The 26963-nt window shown below is 35.8% G+C and overlaps 1 protein-coding gene and 1 long non-coding RNA gene across 5 annotated transcripts; both read right to left on the bottom strand.

Annotated features, from left to right (window-relative positions):
• Window positions 1-924: 924 nt before the first annotated feature.
• LOC115221980 (RNA-binding motif protein, X chromosome) lies at window positions 925-26065 on the bottom strand. Of its 4 annotated transcripts, none has more exons than XM_036511260.1 (12): window positions 25819-26065; window positions 20078-20200; window positions 18448-18554; window positions 17628-17824; window positions 16293-16564; window positions 13885-13923; window positions 11739-11853; window positions 10860-10925; window positions 10708-10755; window positions 9030-9194; window positions 7802-7887; window positions 925-1297 (listed from the first exon to the last, which is right to left on the bottom strand). In XM_036511260.1, the coding sequence occupies exons 2-12, from the start codon at window positions 20184-20186 to the stop codon at window positions 1176-1178; spliced, it is 1326 nt and encodes a 441-aa protein (XP_036367153.1). In that variant the 5' UTR covers window positions 20187-20200; window positions 25819-26065; the 3' UTR covers window positions 925-1175. The 4 variants fall into 4 exon arrangements, with proteins under 4 accessions (XP_036367153.1, XP_029647938.1, XP_029647939.1 ...); XM_029792078.2 differs by lacking the exon at window positions 925-1297 and adding an exon at window positions 3579-5314 and having other exon boundaries at window positions 25819-26051; XM_029792079.2 differs by lacking the exon at window positions 925-1297 and adding an exon at window positions 3579-5314 and having other exon boundaries at window positions 16293-16549; window positions 25819-26047.
• Window positions 9364-10701, bottom strand: LOC118767163. Its single transcript, XR_005003066.1, has 2 exons — window positions 10436-10701; window positions 9364-10032 (listed from the first exon to the last, which is right to left on the bottom strand). It is a non-coding gene; the product is annotated as an uncharacterized LOC118767163 (long non-coding RNA).
• Window positions 26066-26963: the final 898 nt, after the last annotated feature.

Genomic DNA, 26963 nt, shown 5'->3' with positions numbered 1-26963 from the left:
TATGACTACTTCCAAAGTGGTCTTGAGGACTTGATTATTGTTTCTAACAAATTCTTAATTAGTCATAACCTGCACCAACCTAAAATCCAATTTTTCTGCACATTTCGCAATCTGAGAAAAAAGTTTTTAATGATAGAGAGAGTAAATTAGGGTAAAGACCCCTTTTGGTCGTAAATGACCATGGGAGAGCATGTAGAAAGTTCCTCTCCAAGGCACAAGTTGGGCAACGTTGTTTATGGAAGACCAGCAGTTGCCCATGCATACCAGTCTCCTCTCTCCACGCCACTGATGTTGAACAAGGGAAAGGCAAAATACAGCTTGGCACCTGTGATGCTGTAGCTCATTTCTACATCTGAACGAACCGGAACAACATGAAATAAAGCGTCTTAACACAAGAATTGAACTCAATACTTCATGATTGCAAGCCCAACGCTCTAATCACTGAGTCATACACACACCTTCACAACTGTCAATTATTGTTAATTCCAAGCTAGCCATGATCAAAGTTCTAACCATGACCATTCTGTCCTTTCCTCACTAGCATTCGAACCGTGCAACCCATGGTAACATGGAAAGCGGACGTTAAACGATGATGATGGTCTTAAGCTCATAGGATGTAATTTGAAGAAGATCTAGCCGTTGTCTCTACCATATCAAATAACTGGATATTAATGAATAACCTGGTGTTAAATCAAGAATGATACAACTCAAAAAATGCTCATAAAATATTTATTATTTACAAAATAAAATCACAATACACAAAAATGTGAATTCCTGAAAGTAAAAAAGAAACTGTAGAAGAAAGAGAGATATACTACCTTCGTTTGTCTGCTGGAATAGGAAACGTCTGAAATAGCTAAACTCAGAGAAAAGTATATACATGAAAGACCTACCTTCGTATAGCAGCCCATTGCTGAATTTTGTAATAGATAAGCCATAAAGGCCTAGTACTCACCCAACAGTCATTTAGTAAGGCTTTAATCATCCACAATGGAGTAGAACCAGGTGGAGATGGGTTAGTCTAAGAGACTGAACCAGCTAAATGAACTGGCCTGACTTTTGGGGTTACACTGACAAAGCTGGCAAAGTTCACAGCCAACATTCTAAGAAGAGAATGAACAGGCAGCATCCCCAGTTTCCAGAACTGGAAAATGTTAAAACAGCAGAGACCACAACTAAGTCGGGATGTTGCAACAGAGAAGAGCAGAAAGAGGCCATGAGTGGTAGTAGTTGTAGTAGCAGAATGTTAACCAAAAACACCATGGTAGGCAGAGACAGACTACTTCCATTGAATGGCCTGAAATATAGACATAATCCGAATTAAGAGACAAATCTGTACATTGTTATGGATGAATGTGGAGATTTGAAAAGTTAACTGCTGTACTTAGAGGCCTTGCGGACGATATAGACTGATAGACATGAATTAGAGAGATCCAGAGGTAGAATTTGATGAATTCATGTAGTCTAATTTAGATATTGTTTGGAAAGAGACTTTGTTTCTAATTAGTTGAAATATTGATTAGCTGCCACCTGAAATGAGCAATGATTAGCCATATTTCACTTGAACTTTTGTTTTAACGAACACCAGCTGGAGCAGTCTTCTTGACTATACTTACCAGAAGATAATTCACTCTAATCCATCCTGTGTTGATTCAGTGACATTTTCAGTAGACAATTATAATTTGATCCTTTCATTCCAAAGAATTCCTTATGTTGGTTCCTTTGTTTAAATTCCTGATGCTTTGTTATTTGCTTTCAAACGTTTTTGAAAAGTAGGGAGGTGAAATAGTTTACAACCAGGAGCTGAGGTGAATGAGATGAGTGCAAAGACAGGAGCTTGCATAACTGATAGTGAATCTTTACAATACTCAGAGTTTTAAGACAGCAAACATCTGATTTATTTTTGCCTGCTTTTAGCAGGAAACTAGCTTAAATTTTCGAAAATACAGATCAGCTTCCACTCATCTTATTACAACAGCACTTTGGTAACACTGCCACAGGAAGAAATCAATGAAGCCCCAAGCAGACCAGCAAGACGGAAACTGTGTACCTACCATTCTTTTGATACCATATCAGCATGTGCAAGTGGTGGTTCAACTTTCAGTATTTCTGCAACCTTTGTATACCTACCCAAGTGATATACTTTGATTTTCATCTTGTTTTAAAAATTTTCCTTCGACAGTTTTTGGCAATTTAAGAATTTGTTTTAAGATAGGTTTTTTCTGGTTCAATACTTCAGTTTTATATATGCTCAGGTGTTTGGCAAAAATGTTACAAACAATGTAGCAAATAAGAATATAATTTTCTGGTAGATTTGTTAAAAGAGTTCAAAAAAAATTATTAACATTAAGATCACAAATCTGGTCTGACTAAGCATCAGCAAAACCTAGTATGAAGAGATAAAAACCATTCAGAAACTCTTTCTTAAATTTACCATTTAACCATGGTGAACCATGTATTGAAGTTAGTTAAGATATTCTGACATCTATGTTGGCCAAATTAGAAATCTTGCCAGATGGGCACTTTAAATTCCTTAGTTACCTTTTATTCACTGACAGCAAACAGCAACTGTTGTTCTATTATTATTATTACGCCAGGCAAAATGCTTAGTGGCATTTCATCCATCTTTACGTTCTTTGTTCAAATTCCGCCGAGGCTGACTTTGCCTTCCATCTTTTCAGGGTTGATAAATTAAGTACCAGTTTCGCACTGGGGTCAATGTAATCGTCTAGTCCCCTCCCCACCAAATTTCAGGTCTTCTGCCTCTAGTAGAGTGAAAGGATTATCATTATCGTTAATAAAATGAATACTAAAACTCATTTCTCAATCTTGACTTGACTGAAATTGCATCATTGAAATAAGTGGGACCAGCTTGAACGAGCGAGAGGGAGAGCCAGATTTTGCTTTGCAGATATTTAAATCATAAATATTGTGTGGGTGTAGAGACTAAACCTTCTTTGTTTCATTATTATTCTGTATTAAAAACTTGGATTGCTTTAAAAAAAATGTTGAACAGGTAATCATTCTGAATAGACTTCTTTTGACCCAAACGCATGTTTCTCGGTTGGTTTTAGGTGAAACCCAGGTAATTAATAAAACGATGTAAAGTTACCACTGTCACTGATTTCGAAAAGTGATACGCATGGACTGCAGTTAAAGTTATATATAAATAAAAAAATAGACCCATACTGAGAAAACTAAGTTTTTCTTGGCCACGTGAGACACAATACTTCTTCCATAACTATAAATCGACAAGTTTTAAGCAAAATTTTCTCCAGACACAGGTTATATGACGGGTTTGGATTTGCAAAGCTCCAGTTTGCATAATTTTTTTCCACAACGCTGTTAAGTTGCTGAATATATGAATTCACTGGGAGAGGGTTTTGTCAACGTTGAAGACACCAGAGATGATGACGATCAGATCCAATAAGGTTAAAGTTTACTTTAACATATTTAAAATAGAAAACGAGTATTTACAACTAGAAACCAAATTCAATGTCTGCAGATTAACCAACTTTGGCCAGCTTCCTTTTTCACATATTCCAGTCATCTCAAGGAATCAAGAGTAACAAAATAAGTTTACAACTGTTGAGCAGGATTTTATTGAAATACAAGGACTTGTTGTTCTTTGTGGAGAGAAATTTAGACGTGACATTAAACACAATGCCCAGTGGAGTTTTTGTATATATACTTGTCAGATTCCTTAAGGGTTGGTCATTTGTTTACAGTAAATGTAAGCAAAGAATGTTTTTTTTTTGAAGAACTTTCATTGTCAAGTTGTGGGAGTTTCTTCAAGAAAATTTTTTAATTAGCAGTTGGAGAGATTTAGGTGGTTTTTTTTTTCCTTCATAGCCATTAATTAAAATGAACACACTGGAGGACCAACGTTACTTTTTTTAAATCACGGCTGGCAAAATGCTGCTTAAAATAATATAATGTATTACAAATTACACTGCCAGTGGAAATTGAATTCTTAATACTACTCAAATGGTAAAATAATTTAGCAAAGATGACTTACAAAAAAAAATTGGGCTAGTAAATTTTCTTAAGCTATTTTGTATTGTAATAGGGAATTTGAGTTAGAGATCAGAAACCCACTGCAGATCGTTTTAAGGTACATCATTTAGCTTAGAATGGAGCTAATTAAACAAAAGGTAAAGCAAGTTTATTTGAATTACAATTTGGTGGTTTAATTTATTTCAAACCAATCCCATTTAAGAATTTGTAGTCTTCATTTCAATTGTTTTACTTGCATGAAAATAGGTTACACAAAAAAATTAAGAAGGCTTACAAACATTTGAATAATTTTGTAATAAAAATAAGAAACATTGAATGACAATGGAGTGAAAGTTGATGACAAAACAGCAGAGGTATTTAATGTTCAGGTGTTGATGAGAGATTTTATACCAATGTCCAATTGTAAGTTAATGTTATGCCATTTGGTCTAAAAATTTCCGATGATTAGCACAGATGGTTAAATATTGGCTCAGGGAACTTGTTTAAAATGCATTCAGGTTGTATGGTCGTCCTTTGCTTCAGGTAATGGAGTTAAGTTGGGGATTTGAAGTAAACTTCAGTCCAATCAGGTGGTAAAGTCATTGATCGTTCAAATAAATACCAATCAGTTGTATAAATGGGACACGTGAACTATATGTTGTAATGGATAGTCAGAATGGCATCATCAGTTGATGTTTGATTACAGGAGGTTGATAGAATTCACAAAGGAGGTAAATCAAGTGGTAGTAGTTCTAAAGTCAACTAGTTTCAGACAATGAATAGTGGTGTAGCATGAGGAAACTGTAGAAGGACTGTAAAAATTTTGTTTTCTCAAAAAGAAAAGAAAATATCAAGTTAAAGATATTTAATAAACTAAAATATTCTAGTGACTATAAGTGGTTGAAAAAAGAAAATTAGCGCCTGAATGGCGGTCCACTTCTTGATGGTCCATCTGCACCTCTCGGACGTTTGGCTGAGGGACCCCTAGAGTCCTGAGGAGCAGGGCGGCGGCTTCCAGAAGGATAGACTTCTCGACTGTATTCTCCACGTTGATCACTGCCAATGGAGCCTCTGCGAGACATAGGTGGACCACGAGATGACATAGGCGGCGGCCCTCTGGAGGAGAGTGGTGGTCCTCTAGAAGAGATAGGCGGGGCTGGGCCCCTTGAGGACATGCTTGGCGGTGGGCCACAGGATGAAGATGGCCCTCCTCGTGAGCTGCTAGATATATAACTGCGATGTGTACTGGAAGAAGGTCCATAGGAAGAGTAACTGCGCGATGGAGGTCCTCTGTTTGGATTCGGAGTGTCACGAGGGCCTAGAATTTACAAATATCACCATGCAACTAGTAGAGGTTGCTTTTAAAGTATTGCATGTAACAGTTTGGAAATAAAATAACATTTTGTTTAAATGCAAACAAGAAGAGAATATTAACAAGACAGAATAATCTAACATTTCACATGTAGGAGAAAACAATGCTTTAACAAGAACTAATTAAAATTGTAGAACACAGTTGAAACAAAAAACAAATCTTCCATCATCATTGTCCAAGGAAAACCCCAATAAACCCCCAAATCTAAAAAAACACCACCCACCCCTCAAGTAACGTTCCAATGAACAAAGGGCCATTTAGTTTTCAGAATTCCAACGAGTGATTTGTTAGTTAAAAATATTTTCATGATCCATTCAATTCGTTTTGTAGATTTTCAATTTCTGGTGATTATTTTGCCTCTTTTTAAAGTTATTCAGTTCAGCTGGTTCAAAACACTTTTGATAAGTGGCGTAAGTTTTGTTGCTTTTTTTCCCTTTTTAATTGATTCAACATTTTTCCAAGAACAGACATATGTATACTTCTAACTCTATAAGTATGGCACCTGCAGTTTGAAATAAGTTACCACAAATTTCTAGTATTTCTAGTTAGATTGCACAATGCTGAAACTATCTGCTTGGGCTCAGATATTTTTTAGGCTGCAGAAACTGTTTCTTGTGTCCAAATTCGATAACGATAGAATGTTATACTAGCTGTATTTGATTGCCTGTACAGTGGTTCATAACATTGAAAGCAAGGATGATGGGATTAAGTTGAAGATTTCATTGAAACATTCACACAATTGAATGTAGTTGAAGTTAGGAATTTTTTCAGGAATTTCTTTCTTTCTTTTTTTGTTTATCAATTTCTGACAAGGTACATTGAGAATCAAGCCAGTTTAGTTTGATCAATGCCAGAAACAAAGTTAAGATATAGAATCATTTAAAACAAAAGCCAACGAAGCAAACTTTGTAAGTCACTACAATGAATTAAATAAAACAAACAGCCAATGGAACTAATATGGAGATGGAAGCGTTTGAGCAACTTGCTTTTCTCTTGCTCTTTTTTTTGTTTTGTTTTACTTTGTGATTTAAAAATTAAAAATTACAACAGAAATTAGTAGAAAACTGAACATAAAGGAATATTAGTAAATCACAAATCATCTCAGATGCTTTCAAACACAACACTTTTTCATCCATAAATTAGTGAAGCCTTTCTTATATACACAACATATTAACTGCTGCATCATCATTATACTGAGAAATCATTCCCTACTGTCAGACATTTACATTTTACCAATATACTGTAATTAGTGAGTTAAACTAATTTGGCAATAGTTATAAAGGTACCAAGTTGAAACTAATGGTCAGATAAACTGAAAAACTAATTTTATTTTTCAAAGACAAATCAATAAAAGATTTGACTCTTCATATCGGTACATTATCCTCTACATACAGATAGGTTATGTTTAGTAAAGCCTATAGTTATTTTAATAAAAAATGACAGAGTATCATCATAATTAGAGAAATGGTAAACCAACATAGGATTAATATTGGATATACAAATGATCCATGTGTATTAGTGGTCTACAAATGATGTGAATATTCAGCAAAAAAAAAAAAAATGCCTAATTGACATTGTGACAAATTTGTCACAAATCAGCAAAAGCTGGTTGTGAAGATAATTGATTTTCACATTTCTGTACTGCATCAGTTATGTGAGCCCTAGATATAAAAATAGTGCTCAAATAGTGCAAAACATGGTACTCAATGTGCCAGCAACTATTAAACACATGACTAACACTGACCAGCCTAGCTTTCAATAAAGTTTCTAGTAATTATCAAGATACGTGGGATGACATTAAACACCAAGAAAATTTGCAGAGTGAAAAAAAAACTATATATCAATATTGAAGACTCGCTTAAATAATGAGCAGCTGAACTAATGTCTGGCTTAGTTGTGCTGACATTTTCAAGTGAAATAATGTTCACTAAATTTTACACAAGTCAGTAGTTAATAATTTTGAAACTGAGTAATACAAGTCAAAATATGAAAAAACAGTTGCAATCAGCAGTCCAAAAATGTCCCCAAAATTAGTAAATCAGTATTTACATTAGAGGACTAATAGTCAAGTAACTTGTATTAAAGTTCAAAATTACAAATTAGAGGTGCTGAGAACTTAAGGTTGAAGGTCTTCCAATGTTTGTAAAACTACAAGGTTGTAACACCGAATGACTGGCTTCTATTTTTAAGCTAGTTTTAACATTTTTTCTTTTTTATTATCAGAGAACCTATTTTAAAACTATCGAAATATCTTGTACTAATTTCTTGTGAAGTCAACACTCACAATAAAAATTCAATTAGGAAACGTTAAGCAGTCCTCTAAACTCATCCAAGACTCATGCGCTTCACTGATACCTGCATACACATACACGATTTAGTTAAATGAACAAACTTCAGCTGAATTTTGCATTTTAGAAAAATTATCCAACTTACCATAACTTCTGTAGGAGTCGTACTCACGAGGAGAAAGATCTACACCTCTGTCATAGTTATGGCTAGAGAAACTACGACCAGATTCCCTGAGAGAACAGAATTTATAATACAATAACATTCAACAGCAAAGAAGACATCAAATAGTATTTACAAAGAGAATAAGGGAGTTATATCATCGTTTAGCGTCCGCTTTCCATGCTAGCATGGGTTAGACGGTTCAGCTGGGGTCTGGGAAGCCAGAAGGCTGCACCAGGCCCAGTCTGATCTGGCAATGTTTCTACAGCTGGATGCCCTTCCTAACGCCAACCACTCCGTGAGTGTAGCAGATGATTTTTACATGCCACCGGCACAGGTGCCAGACGAGGCTGGCAACGGCCACGTTCGGATGGTGCTTTTTACGTACCACCGGCACGAGGCCAGTCGGGGTGGCGCTGGCAACGGCCACGTTCGGATGGTTCTCTTACGTACCACCGGCACGAGGCCAGTCGGGGTGGCGCTGGCAACGGCCACATTCAGATGGTTCTCTTACGTACCACCAGCACGAGGCCAGTCGGGGTGGCGCTGGCAACGGCCACGTTCGGATGGTTCTCTTACGTACCACCGGCACGAGGCCAGTCGGGGTGGCGCTGGCAACGGCCACGTTCGGATGGTTCTCTTACGTACCACCGGCACGAGGCCAGTCGGGGTGGCGCTGGCAACGGCCACGTTCGGATGGTTCTCTTACGTACCACCGGCACGAGGCCAGTCGGGGTGGCGCTGGCAACGGCCACGTTCGGATGGTTCTCTTACGTATTACCAGCACTTATATATTAGTAAATAAAAAATTATTGATGATGGTTCTTAATATCAGGACCAACGGTTTTCCAAAATTGACTTAGAGATCTCAATTTCTAGTGGTCCTAGGCTTACTGTATTATTGACAGTGAGAGAATGACAAGGACTGTGCCACTTGCTGTCCAAGAAATACTCTGTATAGTAATTTTAACCAGAATACATTTTCCATTCCACTCATAAGGTATTGGACCAATTTGAGGCCATTGGGATGTCATAATTCATATCCTCTCAATGATAGTGAAAACTCTTAATTGGTAGCAGAGCAAGGTACAAACTGACCAAGCGCGAAACTTATTGTGTAGCTCACATTGCGGAAAGGAAAAACAGTTTTGTACAAGAACAATAACAAAATGGAAAAACGTTCAAGTATTACATTAAATAAAGTAGACAATACCTGCTGGAACCATATGATCGACTACCACGACTAGTGGAAGATGTGTGTTCTCTGGATACAAAATTCCGACTGGAATACTCTCTGTCCAGGTCATCATACCTTGGAGAAATGTAATCTCGGCTTGAACGTGAAGAACCCAAATCCCGATCAGACGATATATATTCTCTATTCAAACAAACAAGAAAATAATTTCATAACTTTTTCTTTTCAGCAATTATTGGACTTAAATACGGAAATTGTTTCATGTACAACTGGAAGACACCTTCACTTCCAGCTGTGGCTTGTGAATCTAGTTTTATGAGAAAAAAATTAACATTTTTTTGTGTAACACCCCCCAACTTTGCTTAAAGGCCCAAAATAAGTTGTGAAATCCACATTTAGTCAGCATGTTAACTTAAAACACACATTTTGCAAACCAGATAAGTTTGTTTAGAGCAAAACTCTAAACATTTTCTGGGTTGATGAGTGATGAGGATCACCCCACCTCACCAAGTCTCTTTCCCTCTTATCAATAAAACTTACATCTATCAGCTGAGACCCCACTATCATTTAAGTTTCAACAACTTTTGCTAAATCAATGTTATTGACATTTATTACAAAGAAGTTTCAACCAGCTTTCAAGTTACTGTCTCTAAGAAGATATTGAGATCAATGTATAATTTGGACAGGTGATCAAATCAATGCAAAATGTACCTGATATTAATGCCGTTATTCAGTCTTGGACTCAAATATTCAAATACTATATCACCACCTACAGCTGATAGTTCATTCAACTTGATACTTTAGCAATCATCAGGGCATTGGTTAGAATGCCTCACAAGATTTGCTCACTAAGTTCAGCTCCTGCCAAAGTAAATTTTTCCATCCTTTTAAGGTCAATATATGAAGCCACAATCCAGAGTGGTGCTTTGGCAAAACCGTTAGCAACAGATTGAGCAAGGTTCCTTAATAGTATCTACCCTGGCTCTATGAAAGCAACACTAGATAGAATACCGGTGCCAAGCTATACAGGTAAAAGTGAGCAACCTTCTCTGGATAAACTTTTATGACATGGAGAAGGAAGATTTGCATACATGGGGAGCTGCCAGTTTTTCTCTAAAAATGTTGCTCACACATGCACTGGACTGTGGTTTTGCCAAGTGACCCTACTCATTAAAAAAAAAAAAAAAAAAAGTCTGGTGCTTACCCTATCAGTATCTCTGGCAGAAATGCTAAGTTGTCTCCCCTTCTCTGGATCTTTCCGACGAAGAGCTCCGCTCAAAACGTTAAACCCTCCTTTCCTGAGCGTCCAATAATACTATATTTGTTCCATGTCCTCGCATTGTTGTTTTTTTTGTGCTTTCTTGTTTGGATTAACTATATATATATATATATATATATATATATATATATATAGACACGCATACCATACTAGAATACATAGGTGAAATATCTAGTGACTTCAATAAACACCTAGCACTACTACTGATCACAAGCCTTATTTAAGTACCAAGTAATTGACACAGATATAAACACACACACACCTTTATTGTAATTTAAATTTTTTCCTTATTTTTAAAGCCTAACTGTTAGGAAATATATTTCTGATGATTAATTTATTCATTACTGAAGGTTTTAGTGGAGAATTAAAATGACAAAAAATTCAAAAAGTGTTGTAGAGATTAGTCAGGGAACTTACCCTCTGTCTGCAGTTCTCAGAGCGCCATCATTGGTAGAGAACACCATTCTTAAAACATGCAAATATTTAAAATCCAAGCTCAGTAAACAGGAAAAAGCAGACATAATTATAAAGAGCACTATTAATTATAATATGTATAAAAACTAGCTTACCTTGAAGATATCTTTTCACGGAATGAAGGACGATCAAAATCCCTAGGGCTAAATTCTCGGAATTCCCTGAAACAAAAGAAAAGTATTTTCTAATTTATATAATAAAAGAAATCTTGTCCTAAACAGTTTTTAACTCATTAATAATTGAATGTATTCCATCATGAAACAATTCTCAATTTTTAAACAGGCAGAGTGTAGAGTAGACAATCCTCCATTTCATGTCACTGTGTTAATTACGTCTTTCCACAGTTTGCACTTCAGTAACATACACATTTCATTTCTACAAAAACACTTTCAGAACCCAAGGGTTTCCACTCCTCTATCCCAACTCATACGCAATGACTACAGGCATCAGCAATCGTGGGCTTCTATAATAAAGTCTGATGATTCATGACTTCTCTTGGGAAAGACACAGCAGTGATTTCCCATTGCTTCCTGCCCGGTTACCTTCAGTTTATTCTGCTACTCTCGAATCTGTTCTTGAGACACAGGGCCTTTTCAATTCTGAAGCAAAGGTAATGATTGGTTCACATTACAGGGCTTGTTCACACATTAGTGGGCCTCTGTGACATGTCTAAGATCAACCCACTAAGTTCTGAATATCATAGACAAAGTACCACATCTGGCTACTTGACTCAATATTAGGGCCTCTGACAAGTATTGTAACCTTGAATCAGAATATATTTGAGAGTAGTAGTAGTGCTGGTGGAGGCAGTGGGAATAACCACGCTACCCAAACCCTCAAGCTTGAGCTTCAGAGTTTAATATTTGGCCCAGGTACCACAAATAAAATCCATTTTCCCCCATTATATACACTACAGAAAAATGTGGAATAGACAATTTATAATCACATTTGCATAGAAAAGAAAAAAAACGTACCTTTCACTTCTGTATTCTCGCCTCATCTCTCTAGGTGGAGATGGTGCAGGATGAAAATCTCTGCTGCGAAGGGGTCCTCTTTCAGGTACACCCATAGACAATCGGTCACTTCGGCCTACAATAGACAAATAGCTGCATAGACATACAAAACAACAGAAATGCCTAGACAAAGATCAGTAAAAAGATCTAGACACACACACAGAGTTAATTCCTATTGTACATTTGTAACAATTTTGTAATTAATTTAATACTTTAAATCTAAATAATACTCAAGTTACAGCATGCAATTAAATCGAATACAGTCATTATTAGAGCTTAGCAGATAGTAATTTATCTATCTACATACTGCACAGAGACAAACTGAAATATGCAAATGTAATAAATGTCGTTAATATCTAATATCATGCAGACGTTAAAAGTAAATTTTGAAATATCAGCTTTAAGGATGACTAGAGAAACTGCAGGAAAAAAGAAAAAAAAAAAAAAAAAGCATTTAATATAGGCGAAGTGTTTGAGTTTGTCGTCCTTTAGCAACTATTGGAAATTCAACAGCAATTTTGACAGAATTTCAGTTAACACACACAGAGCCCTAAATTTGAGATTATTAGTGTGACATGTAAAAAGAGAGCCATCTTATGATGTAAACAATAGTCACCTCCCTTCACACTATTTATTACAGTCCCTCATTAGATTAGATTTACTATGCTTATTAAGAGAAAGAAACTATAATGTAATAAATAAATCTATCTATATATATATAATTATGAATATTTATAAAGATAAGCTTTATTCTTTATATAAAACATTTCAGTAATCTTCATTTAGAATACAGATTTAATAAATCAGGAATTAAATTGGTCACCTAAGTAGCTTCTACAGTCCAAAAACCTGTAGTCCTGAATCTCCCTTGGGCTTAGTTACCTGTAGCCCAGTCTGTGCACAGACAGACATTTATAAATGAAAAATCATATATGCCTTTATGCTTGTATAGTCAGATGAAATTCACAAAAGCAAATTTTCTATTAGTTTTTATTTTGTTGCCAATCCTCACCTGTTACTGAGTCAGGTGACATTCTTTCCAGCCAGGATGTTTTTTTTCACGAAGCTTGTAAACAAATGAAACCATTTGTAGGATTTCCTCAAAGTCCAATCCTAGACCTCATTATGGTAGGAATGTTGAATAAGTGATGCCACCTAAGGTGGACAGGTCTGACACCAGCAGTGCTAGGGCTGCAACCAGGCTAACTGGAGAGCAATGTTGAATTCCAGACAGCATCTGTTCTGGAATCTGGCAGCTTCTCGCAGCAAGAAGGCATAATACAAGGATAATCTGCAACCGGTTGTGTATAGTGGTTTACAAATACAGACAGAAACGGTTTTCATGGACTGATCATCCTTTAAAACTGCCATGATCTCAATAGGAGCTGGCTTAATCGCTCCTGGATGAATTCCGTTACAAGACAAAGATGTAATGCATGAAGACAAGACAAAGAAACACACACAAAGGGGTTCGTTTTAATTTCTGTCTACCCAACTCACTCTTGGCTTGAGGTTATACTAGAAAATACTTGCCCATGGTACAGCACACAGGGAGACTGAACCTGGTACCAAGTGGTGCAAAGCAAACTTCAGAGAAGTCATGAAAAATTGGTTTGTTTAGATTCTTCAGAAAATAAGATTAATAACTGAAGGCATACTACATGAAAATCATAACTTAGTTTCTAAATATTTTAATGATGAAAAGGTTAGTGAAGCCTCAGTTTTATAGAAAGAGCTGAAACAGAAAACATTTCCTATATATATATATATATATATATATAATATTTGTCATAAATGGAAGAACAAACAAAGACAAACAAAGAAGAAAAATTACCCCAAACTAATTATAAAAGATAAGCCCAGATATTTGAATTGAAGGATTTTAAGAATCTAATTGAAGATTTGTAAGACCTTTCTAATTTTAAACCTGAATTTGTATATTAGTAAAATGCAACCGGTTAAAATAAAAAAAAATCACCCACCCACACAAAAAAACACAACCCCATAAATAAAAGCAAAAAGGGGGGGGGGGGGGTGAAAAATACATTTATATAGTAAAGTCTATTTCCCCGTTTCACCCTAATTCTTCGGAAAAATTGATGTTTACCTGACTTTTCCCAATAAGGTGGGGAATTGTAGTCATCATCTGTAAAGAGAGGAAGAGGGGATACCCAAAGTAGAATACAGGAAAGGGAATTTTAAAGCACCCGTAAAACCGATGCCCGATTAACATAGCAATTTATTATAGATATGTATGTATAAATATATATATACATCCAAGAACATGTTACAACAGTTACTTCACAGTTAATTATATATACATCTGCACAACTAATTACTACGTGGAAACCAGTTAATAACAGCAAAAATTAAACTAGCAAACCAGAACAATTTGAAGTTAAAAATCAGAGGTACACAACATTATTTGGTCACAGATGTACCAATAAATTAAGTATACTGGATTACAGGATGTTAAGAGAAGAGAAATCTGTCATTAGGTAATTTCTTCATAATTCATGTTATATAGTAAAAGTTAAAATAAAAAGAAACAGAAAACAAGAACACATAAGACATATATACTGTATATTAAAAGTAATGTAAAACTGAAGCAATTAAGAGATATTTAACTACAATATATATATATATTAAGTTCTTGATAGGACAAAAATAAATCTTTATGAAGAAAAATTTCCATTTAAAGAAGGGAAAAAAAAAATGAAAAATAGTCAAAAAGAAAATTTACCTTCAATGAATGAGTTAGCCTAAGTTTATTAGAATAGACTAAAGATAAATTAAGCTTCATAAAATATATTCTCATCTCCATAGAGGTAATTAATATACAAGCAGAGCAAATGCTTTTACAGTGAAGAATGATATAGAGAGAGCAGCCCACTACTGAGCTGTTGAGCGAACGGTCTTCGTCCCAGAGCTCGCAAGATGGGAGAAGTCTGAGACATGGTCCTTTGCTATTCATAAGACCCGCAGAAGAGAAAGCAGGTCAACCCTTGACACCGAGAGCATCAACGGATGGATGAATGCGCATCCAGGCTCAGCAGTTGCATAGGAAGTCGGGGACAAGAAACAGGAAAAAAGAGTGAGAGAAAGTTGGAGCGAAAGAGTACAACAGGGGTCGCCACCTGCTGGAGCCCCGTGGAGCTTTAGGTGTTTTCGCTCAATAAACACACACAACACCCGGTCTGGGAATCGAAACCGCGATCCTCCAACTGTGAGTTCGCTGCCCTAACCATTGGGCCATTGCACCTCCACTAGCTGTTGCTGTCTAACAGCAGTGCTCTGGAACTGGTATGCCATGAGACAATGCTAGGTGTGCCACAGTGTAACCTGAATATGATATTTTCTCTTATACTTTTAGTTATATTTTTAGTTCAGGTGTACTGCTGAATTCTGAAAAGAATATAAGTGTACTCCAAGCACTGGTCTAAAGGATTGATAACTGATACAACAGGAAATCAATTTCTCGAACTGAGTCCATGCTAAAATATTATGTTTAATACTAATAGAAATATAGAAATTTTTTTAGAAGTAATTCAAAATATTGGAAAATCATTGCTTCAGATTTTTATCACCATAACACCAAAATGTAGACAAGCTTAGGAGATGTAAGACGTGTGTGCGTGTGAGTGAGTGAGTGAGAGAGAGAGGTAGTAGGTGGGTGAGAAGTTTGTGGAAAAGAGTTAGATGGTGATCTATGAGTAAGTCCTACAAGTATTGTTGGTAAGATTTTGTACAACAGTAGAAAATCTTTGGTATGATATTTCAGTATCACATTAAGTAGCTTACAAAGTTATGTTGGTACTAAACAAATCCCAACTACTTTGGCTTGTATAAAATACAGCAATAAATTTTCTTTATAAAAATAAATCCATTTCTTTCTTTCTTTCTTTCAAACTCCAAAGATGTTTTATCCAAATGGATTTGAAAGAAAATATATACACAATCTAATTGAAGAACTCTTAGGCAGCTAAGCATGTCACAGTAAATTGTCTTAAATAGATTTAAAACTATTCTTGCAATCTAATAATAAATGTCAGTTATAATTCCATATTATCAGGTTAGTAAGAGAACGATTATTTTCTGTTGGAGTAACCATTTTGCTACACTTTTTTAGCAGGGGTCAAATGTGGTATGCAGAATTACATGCTTGCCCAAGGGGCACAACACATCTAACTGAACTGATGACCATATAGTCTGTAGTGTACCACTTTAACTTCATTGATTTAGCACTTATTTTCTGATAATATTTATTTTTAAAATTCCACAGACTTAGAAATCTAGTCAGTTGAATCCATTAGCAATTACAGAAGAATTAAACTAAACATTGCAAGAAGGCATCTAGTTAGTTTATCATCTTCACAACAACAAAAAACTGTAACTCATTAGATAAAAGCTGGCAGAAATATCAAGTTTTTTTGAAAACAAGAACCAACAATTTTTAAGAAAACTACTATTAAAACAGCATCAAGAAAAGAGGGGAAAAAAAAAAGCAACACCTACCAAAGCTGGATCTTCTGGGAGGTGAATCCATACTTCTAGGTATGCCTCTTCTTGGTGGCCCACTGCGAGGAGAGAGATCACGAGGACCACGTGATGATATTGGTGGCCCCCGAGAAGAATCCCTAAACATACTTCGAGAGCTTACAATTGGTGGTGAAGGTGGGCCTCTTCCTCTTAAAGAGGGTGGTGAGAAATGCCCTGGAGGTCCACCTCTCCCTGATGGACGCAATCTTCCTGGAGGGCCTCCTCGGAATGAACTGAAAACATCATAACTAAAATGACAGGATTGTTTAAAAAATAAAAAGTTAACTATGAAAAATTACAAGGTACAATTTTCATAATTTGGTTTTAGATACATTGTGTGAAGGAATGACAGAAGCTGAATGGATAGGTTAACCTCAAATTGATAGACTAGTTTTAGAGCATCACAACTGCTAACCCAACAGAATATGAACATTTTTGGTGGAAAGGTATAAAGTCACTCATGAAAGTTAAGCATACAAATAAAATGAAATAATATTAAACCAGGTGTTACTGAGTTACATCCCTGGCTATCACCATAGTTGCAAAATGAGCCTGAGAATTAGGTAGACACCTAATAATGTATACAGTTCTGTATGTAAGAGATGAGGAATTATGTACATTATTTACATTTGATGGATATTTGTCATCTTGCTTGTTAACACATTTTGGCCGATATACCCTCCAGCCGTCATCAGGTGTCTTGGGGAATTTCGAAATTTCCTAAGGTACTTTTCAATGTTGTTATTGTTATTCAGGTCACTGTGACAGTGGCACGTAAAAAGCACCCACTACACTCTCGGAGTGGTTGGCGTTAGGAAGGGCATCCGGCTGTAGAAACATTGCCAGATCAGACTGGTGCCTGGTGCAGCCTCCTAACTTCCAAGATCCCAGTCGAACCGTCCAACCCATGCTAGCATGGAAAACGGATGTTAAATTATGATGATGACTGCTTAGAATCGAACCTAGAATCTTGGGGTTAGTAGCCAGTGGGCAATTATGCAGTGAATTTTAGGGCTTATAAATCCAATATTTTCCTATCCTTCCTTAATACTTTGTAGGAGGGCAGTCATGACATATGGCATGTCTTGAGCACTTTTTTTAGAGTCTATCTCTCTCTAGGTCTCACTAGTTTCTGCCAAGAATCAATGCCAGCACAAGACTTAAAAGTAAAGCTGACCTCAGTGGCATTTAAACAGTGCAGTGAGCCTAAACAATTACTACAAAGACTGCTAGTTGGTTGCTTTACAATATTCTTAAATCAAATATCCTATAAATGATCTGGTAGTTTGAGGTCATGATATATATATGTACCTTCCGATAGGCCTTCCACGAATGGGCTTCCCTGCAAAACCACCTCTTCTGGCTTTTGACAGCTTTTCTCTAGCAGTTCTCAGAAGTAAAGATGGTCTTCCACGAGAACCCCTTGATGGTGGTGGTCCACGCCTATTTCTCTCCAGAGCTTGAGGAAGAATTGCTTGTTCACAATGAATTTCACGGCCTTTCAATTCCTACAAAAGAAAAAAGTAAAAAAAAAGGTTAACTTTAAAACTAACAAATGAAAGTAGTAAGATATTAAACCCCAAATGTTCAGCACCCAACCCCACCCACTTTCACAACCAGAAGATCATAGAAAATTATTTTAGTTATTAAGCAGTTAAAGACACTCTTTACCAACAATTGTTCCACATAGGATTTGAGCACGGCACTACAATCTAATGAAATGGTATATAGCAGATTTCACAACTGACAAAAGTGAACTATACCAACCACAAAACTTATTTTACAGCATGGAAAATTTGGTCATACTGTATCATACATTGACTATAGTCAATACAATAACGACTGGACAGTTTTTTGTAGCAGTAAGAAGTTATTTTTTATACTAGAAAATATTAGTTCATCATTATTACTAGCACTAAAGTAGATAAGTGGAAACGGAATTGCCACATTGAATGCTTTGACATGTTTTGTTACCCCTATGTAAATTCTAAGTCCAAATCCCACTGCTACTTTTTCACTATATTACTCCAAAATACACCACAAGCTCTATAAAAGGAGGAAATGAAGTGACTGTAAAATCATAATGAGATGTGAACTACATTATCAACCAAAGAAAAAAAAAAGTACCTACCATGCCATCAACAGCTTTGACTGCATCTTCTGCATCCAATGGATTTTCAAAAGTGACAAAAGCATAGCCTCGAGATTGACGACTTTCTTTATCTCGAATAATTAGAACTGGAAGAAGAAATAGTATGAATCAAGTGAGATAGCTCTGGAATGTAGCAGTTACAAGTGATTAAGTGTATTAACAGAGGAAATTATAAAATTTAAAATCATTTTTTTGTGCAAATGTACAGTCTAACCCATGGAACATGGAAATTTAAAAGATGATGACATAACACAAATGCTGAGATCTAGGGTGAAGCTCATGGCAAGCTATTGGTGCATTAGGGTTTCAATCCTGCATCAAATGCCTGTTCCCTTAAAATATAAAAAGCCTTGTGCTCAGTAAAAATTGGAGAGAAACATTTTCATTATCATTTAGCACCTAGGTTTCATGTAAGCATAGCCTAAGGACTGTATTGTGCTTCAGTATAGTTTCCATGGTGGGATACCTTTCCTAATGCCACCAGTACCAGTGAGATTGTCATGCAACTTGCAAGTCTATGAAACCTGAGGAGAGGGGATTTATGCTAACAGATGAGGACTAAGGTACAAGAGAAGGGGTGGGGTAGAGCAGGTTCTTTCTGTAGGGGAGCTAGCTACATGGTTACTCACATTTAGGAGAAAGAACTGAATTAGCTGTAGCATTTTGTTGGGTAATAATAGTAACAGAAACTAAACCAACTAATGTCAGGAATGTGTACTATAAGGGAAAGAACTCACAACCTTCAAAAAATACGTCGAGATTTTGCAAAACAGCAATAACACTTGAAATTAAATTTTATATTCTATTATGATCTAACATAATAGTCACAAATTAAGCCTTTCAGGTGGTTTGATAGTGTGCATTGAATGACAAAAGTTACTAATTAAGAGCAACAAGTATGAAAGTGCTCTGTAAAACAACTTTACATTATAAAACTCTTCTCTGTCACAATAAATGCATCACCCTAGAATCTCTCTGGATCCATGTTCAGCAAAGAGATCTTTTAAGTTTTTGCACCTTTCATTTCCAAATTCTCACAACTGAGTTTGTCTAGTCACCAATCATCTATGTTAAGTGATACATTTTTCACAGGGGAAAGACTGAGCACTCACAACCATATAGTGAATATAATGGTAGGAATATTGTGTCAATTTGATTTATAAATGTATTTTTCAAATTTACCTATTTTTTTTCTTATTTACCTGTAAGAGGTGTGACAAATTTTAAAGTTGGATTGTGAATCATTATTATATGTGTTTCTGTGCATGTGAGTTTATTTTACTTAGTAAATGGCATCTATTTCATTTCCTAGTTTTTCTCCAAAGACAATTTCCAGTAGTTCATTCTGTTTTACCTATATGGTAAAACCTGTTCAAATGATAGTCCAGAAATTTATACATTTCTTCTATTAAAATTTTGTTGTATATTCATTGAATATTAGCGAATAGCTTATTTTTTATGCTGATGTGTAAGTAAAATTTAAATAATGTTGTATTTTGTTGAATTAACCTGTATTTATATTCATTTTGAGACAAAAATTATACAACAGATTTGGTTAGAAATATGGTAATGAAGGGTTAAAAATTTCAAGTTATAAAAAGATTCTTACTTTCAATAATCTTGCCGTATTTCCCAAACAGATTTTCTAACAATTTTTCATCGACCTCTGGGCTGAGGCCACCCACAAATATTTTTCCAGGCCTGTCTTTTTCAACCATCTTCACAAATAATTCTGAAAAGTTAAAATGTAAATTAATTAAAAAAGTAATTGTTTACAAATTTGCAATTGGTAATAGAATATCACCAGATAAAATAGTGACAAATATGTGAAAGAACAGCTAATGAATATAAAGATTAGTTAAGAGTGAGGGAAAACAAGTGACTTCAGGTGTACTCTAAGAGATTAGGCCATAATAAAAGTGGTACTGAGGAGTCTTAAACCTGAATAGTTGGAGAACTGTTATGTGTAACAGGCATACAAGCCTGTAATGATGTGGGTCTATTAGTGCTAATATGGAAAGTGTGAGAATGTAAAATCAGGTGAGTTGAGGGGGGAACAAGATTCATGCGATACATGAATATGTAAAGGATGGGAAAATAGCTGATTAAACAATGTATCCAGCCATGACAATATTATAAATCACTAAGAAAACTAAAAATAATTAAAACTTATGACCATAGTCATCATCATCATCATCGTTTAACGTCCGTTTTCCATGCTAGCATGGGTTGGACAGTTCGACCAGGGTCTGGGAAGCCAGGAGGCTGCACCAGGCTCCAGCCTGATCTAGCAGTGTTTCTACAGCTGGATGCCCTTTCTAACGTCAACCACTCCATGAGTGTAGTGGGTGCTTTTTACGTGCCAGGGGAGGCTGGCAACGGCCATGATCGGTTGGTGCTTTTTACATGCCACTGGCATTGAAGCCAGTCAAGGTGGCGCTGGCATCAGCCACGTACGGATGGTGCTTTTTACGTGCCCACTGGCACAGGTACCAGGGGAGGCTGGCAATGGCCACGATCTCCAGTCAAAAATTAGATTTCATCAGGGGCTAATAATAGAGATCTGATAACCTATTGGGTTGTAAGGCAGCCATTAAAAACTCAATTCATGCAGTGCCTCTGGAGAGTCCATTCCTTCAACAAGTAGAAACGAACTAGACTGCAGACAAATAGGTCTTCAACTTTACAGCAGCAAGAACCCCTAACACAGCAGTACTACTTTACACTTCGGGCCCATGAGCACAAACAGTGTTAGTAAGAGAATATGCACTACTGATTTTACAGCTGGTTTTCAGAACTAGTAAACAGATATTTAAGTGTTCAGACTAAATCTAAGACATATTCTAAAATTTGTTACAATCCTCGATGATATCCATATTACATGAATAGGACAGGAGTCCTAATCCATTTATCAAGCTATTCACAATATTACAACTGGATTATGGACAATTTTCTTCCTTTATGAAAATTTAGTGAAAAGATCTATCAGATATTGGATAACAGTGAAACAAAGGCATTCCAGTTGTGATCATTCCATCTATTTCCTGACTGTGTACAACATTGTCTAAATGTATCACCCTGAAGATAGTAGAGTGTGATTTGAGGGAATTTGGTTATTCCTAGCAGGCCAAAAGCAACGCAAAGATTCACCCATTGGAAGAGTTCTATCGACCAGTGAGGGATGAATAACAAAAGTTGACCCTTGTGTGATTTGAATTCAAAAGAACAAGACTGATCAGCCTACTAATTTTAATAAGGAAAACACTTCCAAGGCCACAAATTTATTTGCCAGAGAAGGGAAAAGAAGATTGTTTGTCTTGAGGCCATTAACTAGAGACACATTATTATCACAGCTTCCAGTGTTGCTGTGCTTCTGTCGAGTACAGGCTTTAAAAATCCTTTTTTCACAGTGGTGTCACAACACCTGACAACCAACATCTAATGGCCTATCCTCCCTACATTGCTCTTCCTTTTGAAGAGTTAACTCATCTATTTCTACTTCATGACCCGGACCACTGAGTGGAGCTTTGCCTCGAAGCATCTTCCCTGAAGACACTTCTCGACAAAACTCATACCACTGGATCGCGGTTTTGTTATCTAAGCCGGAGTATAAAGCTGCAGTAGACACAGGTGCCTTGAACATGAAATGGAAGACAATGCGAAATATTTTCTGTAAGGACAACTTTCTCCATAGCCTAAAACGTGGGATTCTGTAAAAAAAAAAAAAGGGGGGGGGTCCATTTACATCCCAGCCATGTGAGCCCTTTTTCTTTTAAATAGAATTACATAATTATATATATATATTTCCGATCACATTTGGTTTTACACCTGAACACGGAAAAAATGCTGCATTATCAATAATGCATAGCTTATCATTATCTACAATAACCATTATTTCTGACAAAATGATGGCCACTACAAACAGGTCTTTATGATTCTCTTATATTTCATGCAACATAAAATTAAATATGCAGTTGCACTAGATAATACCTGCATCAATAAACGCATTTAGTAGACCGTTAAATTATTATCATTGCATTGGTCTAAGACAGCGATAATTTCTGTTTTGGCTGCTATCTTAAAAAATTTTTTTTGCAATCAGCATTTCAAAACAGTGGGGGAAGCCTTTTCTCGAGGCTACTAGCAAAACAATCTAAGGGTTCCTTTTTTTTTACCTTCTTTAGAGAAAGCTTCACGTGATATGAAGGAGATTTAGCTATTATTTCTAGCAGGCTGTCGTCTGACCACGTGAACATTTCCTCGTTAATTCGTTTAAAGACAAGACCAGCAAGTAATGTATTGCTGTGGTGGTGCTATAATCTCGCCACACTGCTTTCTGCCCCCGAAATATATTCTACTAGCAGTATCGCCCGGCGTTGCTCGGGTTTGTAAGGGAAATAACTATATAAGCATTTTTAGAGAGTTATAGCCAAAAAATGCATTAAAATGGAAAAAAAATTATGGTAAATTTTTTATAAATCGTAGACTCATCGTAGACGCGCGCTAATACCCAGAAGGGCTCGATATGAATCACGACTATAAGATACCCGCTTTTGGTTACACTGCACCGCAAAATGTGGGAGTAGTTAGGAATCTAAATCGTAGGAGACAGACACAACCTTACTTTTATATATAAAGATGTCTGTGATAGAAATTAACCCGTTGCTTGTCCCGTGAATCAATTGTGATACACAGAACACATTTTCGTCGCCCATACAATCATACACGATACACATTCTCAATTTTTTTTCCAACTAGCAGAGTAACTCGGTACTAATTAAAGGAAAGCTTTATATTACTAAAAGCGTATGAAAATGCTTTAGATTGACAAAGGGTTAAGCAGTGTCAAAAATATAGTTAAAATCTACGAAAGCAAAATATACGTTTTGAGATACCGTGTAAATCGACAAAGCTCACGTTTCATACTTTCATTATTATTGGCAAACAGAGAACTTTGAGGTTAATTAACAGAGAAAAGTCTGTTTAACTAATTACATTTCAAGATGTGGTTTAACTCCACGTTAACACTTGCATCAACAAAAGGTAACGACAGTAGGTCCTTCGCCAGTTTGATGACGATGAACATCCCTTTGTTCGATAGCTCCTGAAATTAACGGCTGAGTTATTCTACATATAAGTGGAAATACTTGGGGTAGTGCATGCAAGCGCGCACTGTAGGAACCCCGAATTACATGTAAAAGGCACTTGTCCAATATACCGGACAGTGAGATCGAACACGGGGACTCATGATTGCAAAGAGAATACAAACGTCCATAAACAAAAAGAGTAACATTAATTTCAAACTGTGGAATCTTATGCTGCAAGGAAAAAAAAATCTAGCTAAAAACGTTTTAAGACCATGATTCTCGTCACCAGACGTGGTGCATCTTGGACTATATTTAGCAAATGTAACTTTTTATTTTTCTTATATGGTGCAGGATGTGTGATAAAAAGAAGGGAGATTTCACTGCTATTTCTGACAGGCTGAGCAAAGTCCCTTCACAGACCCCCGATGCTTATTAAATGGGCATAATTACAGGATTGGTGCTCTTAGTTTCGTATTAATTTTCCTGAAAAAATGCACAGTTTTTAACGATATTTTGCAGAAATACGTTTTCGAGACTGTAAATTACAATTACATGATAAAATTTAGGAAAATATTTTTTGGATCGTTCTTCCTGTCCTGACTTTTCTAACTACCAATTCCTCTAACTTGTATTTTTCAATTTTTTACAGATGCGTTTTAAGACCTTTACGCAATCTACACTCTCTGAAACGTATTTTGGTAAAATGCCATTTAAAAAACATGCATTTTAAACAGAGCTATGAGGAAAAAGTTGTCAGGGTGGGGAAACTGCCACCACCACCAATCTGTAATAATGCCATCAAATGTCGCAGTGACACTATCCTTCCTCTCATCTTGAAACTGATAATGATTATATAGCACGATACTAGTCCGAAATATATAAGTGTATAATGTATACATAAGTGCATACTTGTTTACTAATAGTTGTCCAATTGAATCCAATGACCATTTAGTGTATATTATTGTAGGGGCAGCAAAAGAAGTGATCGCATAGTGCTGGAAATGGCAGCCAAATTTCCCAACAGGCTTAAACAATGTATATATATATATGGGAGCTTACATTAGATTAGATATAAGATGGCATGTCTGAATAATAGACGGCATGGTTATGGCTGGAGCGCTTCTGATACTAGGTCTACGAAATCAGGGATGATATGGGATTTAAGCATTAACAACAGGGGAAGGGAAACGTACGTCATGGCGCGACCGATTAGAAATAACAGCTAAATTCCCCTCAAATAACATTACTATGCACGGAAAAAGGAAGGTCAAATTTTATGGAAATTCGAAAAAGACAGTGTGGTCATGTTGGGAATGTCCTCGCTTAGACGCATGTAATCACAGAAAACTTGGAACTATATGAGACAAAATTAACAATTTACAGAGGTACCTGTTTTATACTCATGCAAACAAACAATATATATATATGTACCTAAGTATATTATATTATATTGAATTAGAGATAAAACCACTATTAGGCAAATCAAACAGTGAAAAACATAATCCATTTATAAATTTTGGTGTTATGTCCTATCAGAATTGTATTTCCTATGTCCTATTTTTATCTGCTTATAAATATATATATATATATATATATATATATATATTAGAAGAAATGAGGTACTCAGAAAATGGGATGGTTTATATTTACAGATATTTATTTGTATATAACATGTTTTTATACATCATATAACTTAGGACCAGTCTACAATACTATAAAATTGGATTTAATCCTAAATCTAATTTTTCCCTGTAAGTTTGGATTTATTCCCTAATATTATTATTATTATTATATATATATATATATGTATATATAATGTGTGTTAGAAGTATTGGGGGTTGATGTACAGATTTAATACATATGAAAGAAAAAAAAAAGGTGTTCAGAATGGCTGGATGGTTGTAAAAATACATATTTATTTACATATCACAGCATTCTTTCTTCATTATGAGCGCTTTCAACTCCTGTAGTTTCATCACAAATCTATATACACACACCACACACATATATCATCGTTTAACGCCCGCTTATATATATATATATATATATGGCTAATATAAAGATATATGTGTGTGTGTGGCTAAATATAGAGGTGTATAAGGTTTTAACAAAGCCTAAAACCCTTCATTTTTCGGTTCTGATTTTTCCCCCTGCAAAAACGAAGAACGGACTCGGGATTCGAAAATAGATTTAAACAAGAAAATAACACGCTTGCAAGGTAACAAAGTGTTAAAAATTGAAGAAGATGATAAGATCAACTTACATGATATCAAACGAGCGGTATTATAGTAGTATAAAACGGAAATAAAGAGCCAGACTCGCCAACAGCGTGTCCGACCACTTGTGAGGTTCTTGGCTAATTTTTTTCAATATGGCTGTCTGTCTCTTCGTCTTTCACGTTCGCTTGCTTGAAATGCTGAGAGGAAAAATGGCACTGGTTTTGAAATGTTGAATATTTTTTTTATATATGCTGTATAGGAGTAGAAATTTAATAGCGAAGAGAACGGCGATTGCCGATTTAAATATCTATTAAAATGAAAGCGATTGATTACTGATACTGAATATTTGCCGAATTGGTCGTTCGGTAATTTCCGTAAACAGAACGAGAGAGAGAGAGAAAAAGAAAGAGAGAGAGAGAGAGAGAAAGAGAGAGATCTTTGAAAGAGAGAGAGAGAGAGAAAGAGAGAGATCTTTGAAAGAGAGAAAGAGAGAGATCTTTGAAAGAGAAAGTAAACAGTAACGTTCATACTTGAGTATATTATATGTATATATATATATATGTTATATATTATATGTATGTATATATATATGTAAATATATATTATATGTACATATATATCAGCAAATGACGGTGCCCCAGCATGGCCACAGCTTGTGAGCGGAAACTAAATAAATTTTAAAAAAAAATATGCGTGTGTGTGTATAGATATATAGACATATATTATATATATATGTATGAATGATTGTATGTATATATGCATATACTCACACACAGGCATATATCGATTTTTTGGTTGGAAGTAAAAAGTTACAAGAAAAAGTTTCAATTCATTTGTTGAATGTCGTATACAATATTTTAAAGCCATTTATTAACTGACAATACACGATTTGTACACAATGACAGCAAAATTTACATAAATGGCATTACTTGTTTGTGGAAAATAAAATATCGTTTTATTCAATATCCTCAACACAATGAAATAAAGCAGAAAAGCAAAACCCCATAAAATCAGAATCTCAGAGTTACGTGCGTTTGGTCCCCAACCTAACTTGTATTCTTGTAGTGATTAGGGCTGCAAGGACTGATCGAATCTTTACCTGCACTCTCATATCAACCATATCAACCCAGTGGTTAGGGCAGCGGACTCGCGGTCATAGGATCGCGGTTTCGATTCCCAGACCGGGCGT

This window comes from Octopus sinensis, linkage group LG19 (genome assembly GCF_006345805.1).
Source record: "Octopus sinensis linkage group LG19, ASM634580v1, whole genome shotgun sequence".
NCBI lineage: Eukaryota > Metazoa > Mollusca > Cephalopoda > Octopoda > Octopodidae > Octopus > Octopus sinensis.
The sequence above is the reverse complement of the archived record's forward strand: the minus strand, read 5'-3'. Positions and strand labels throughout refer to the sequence as shown.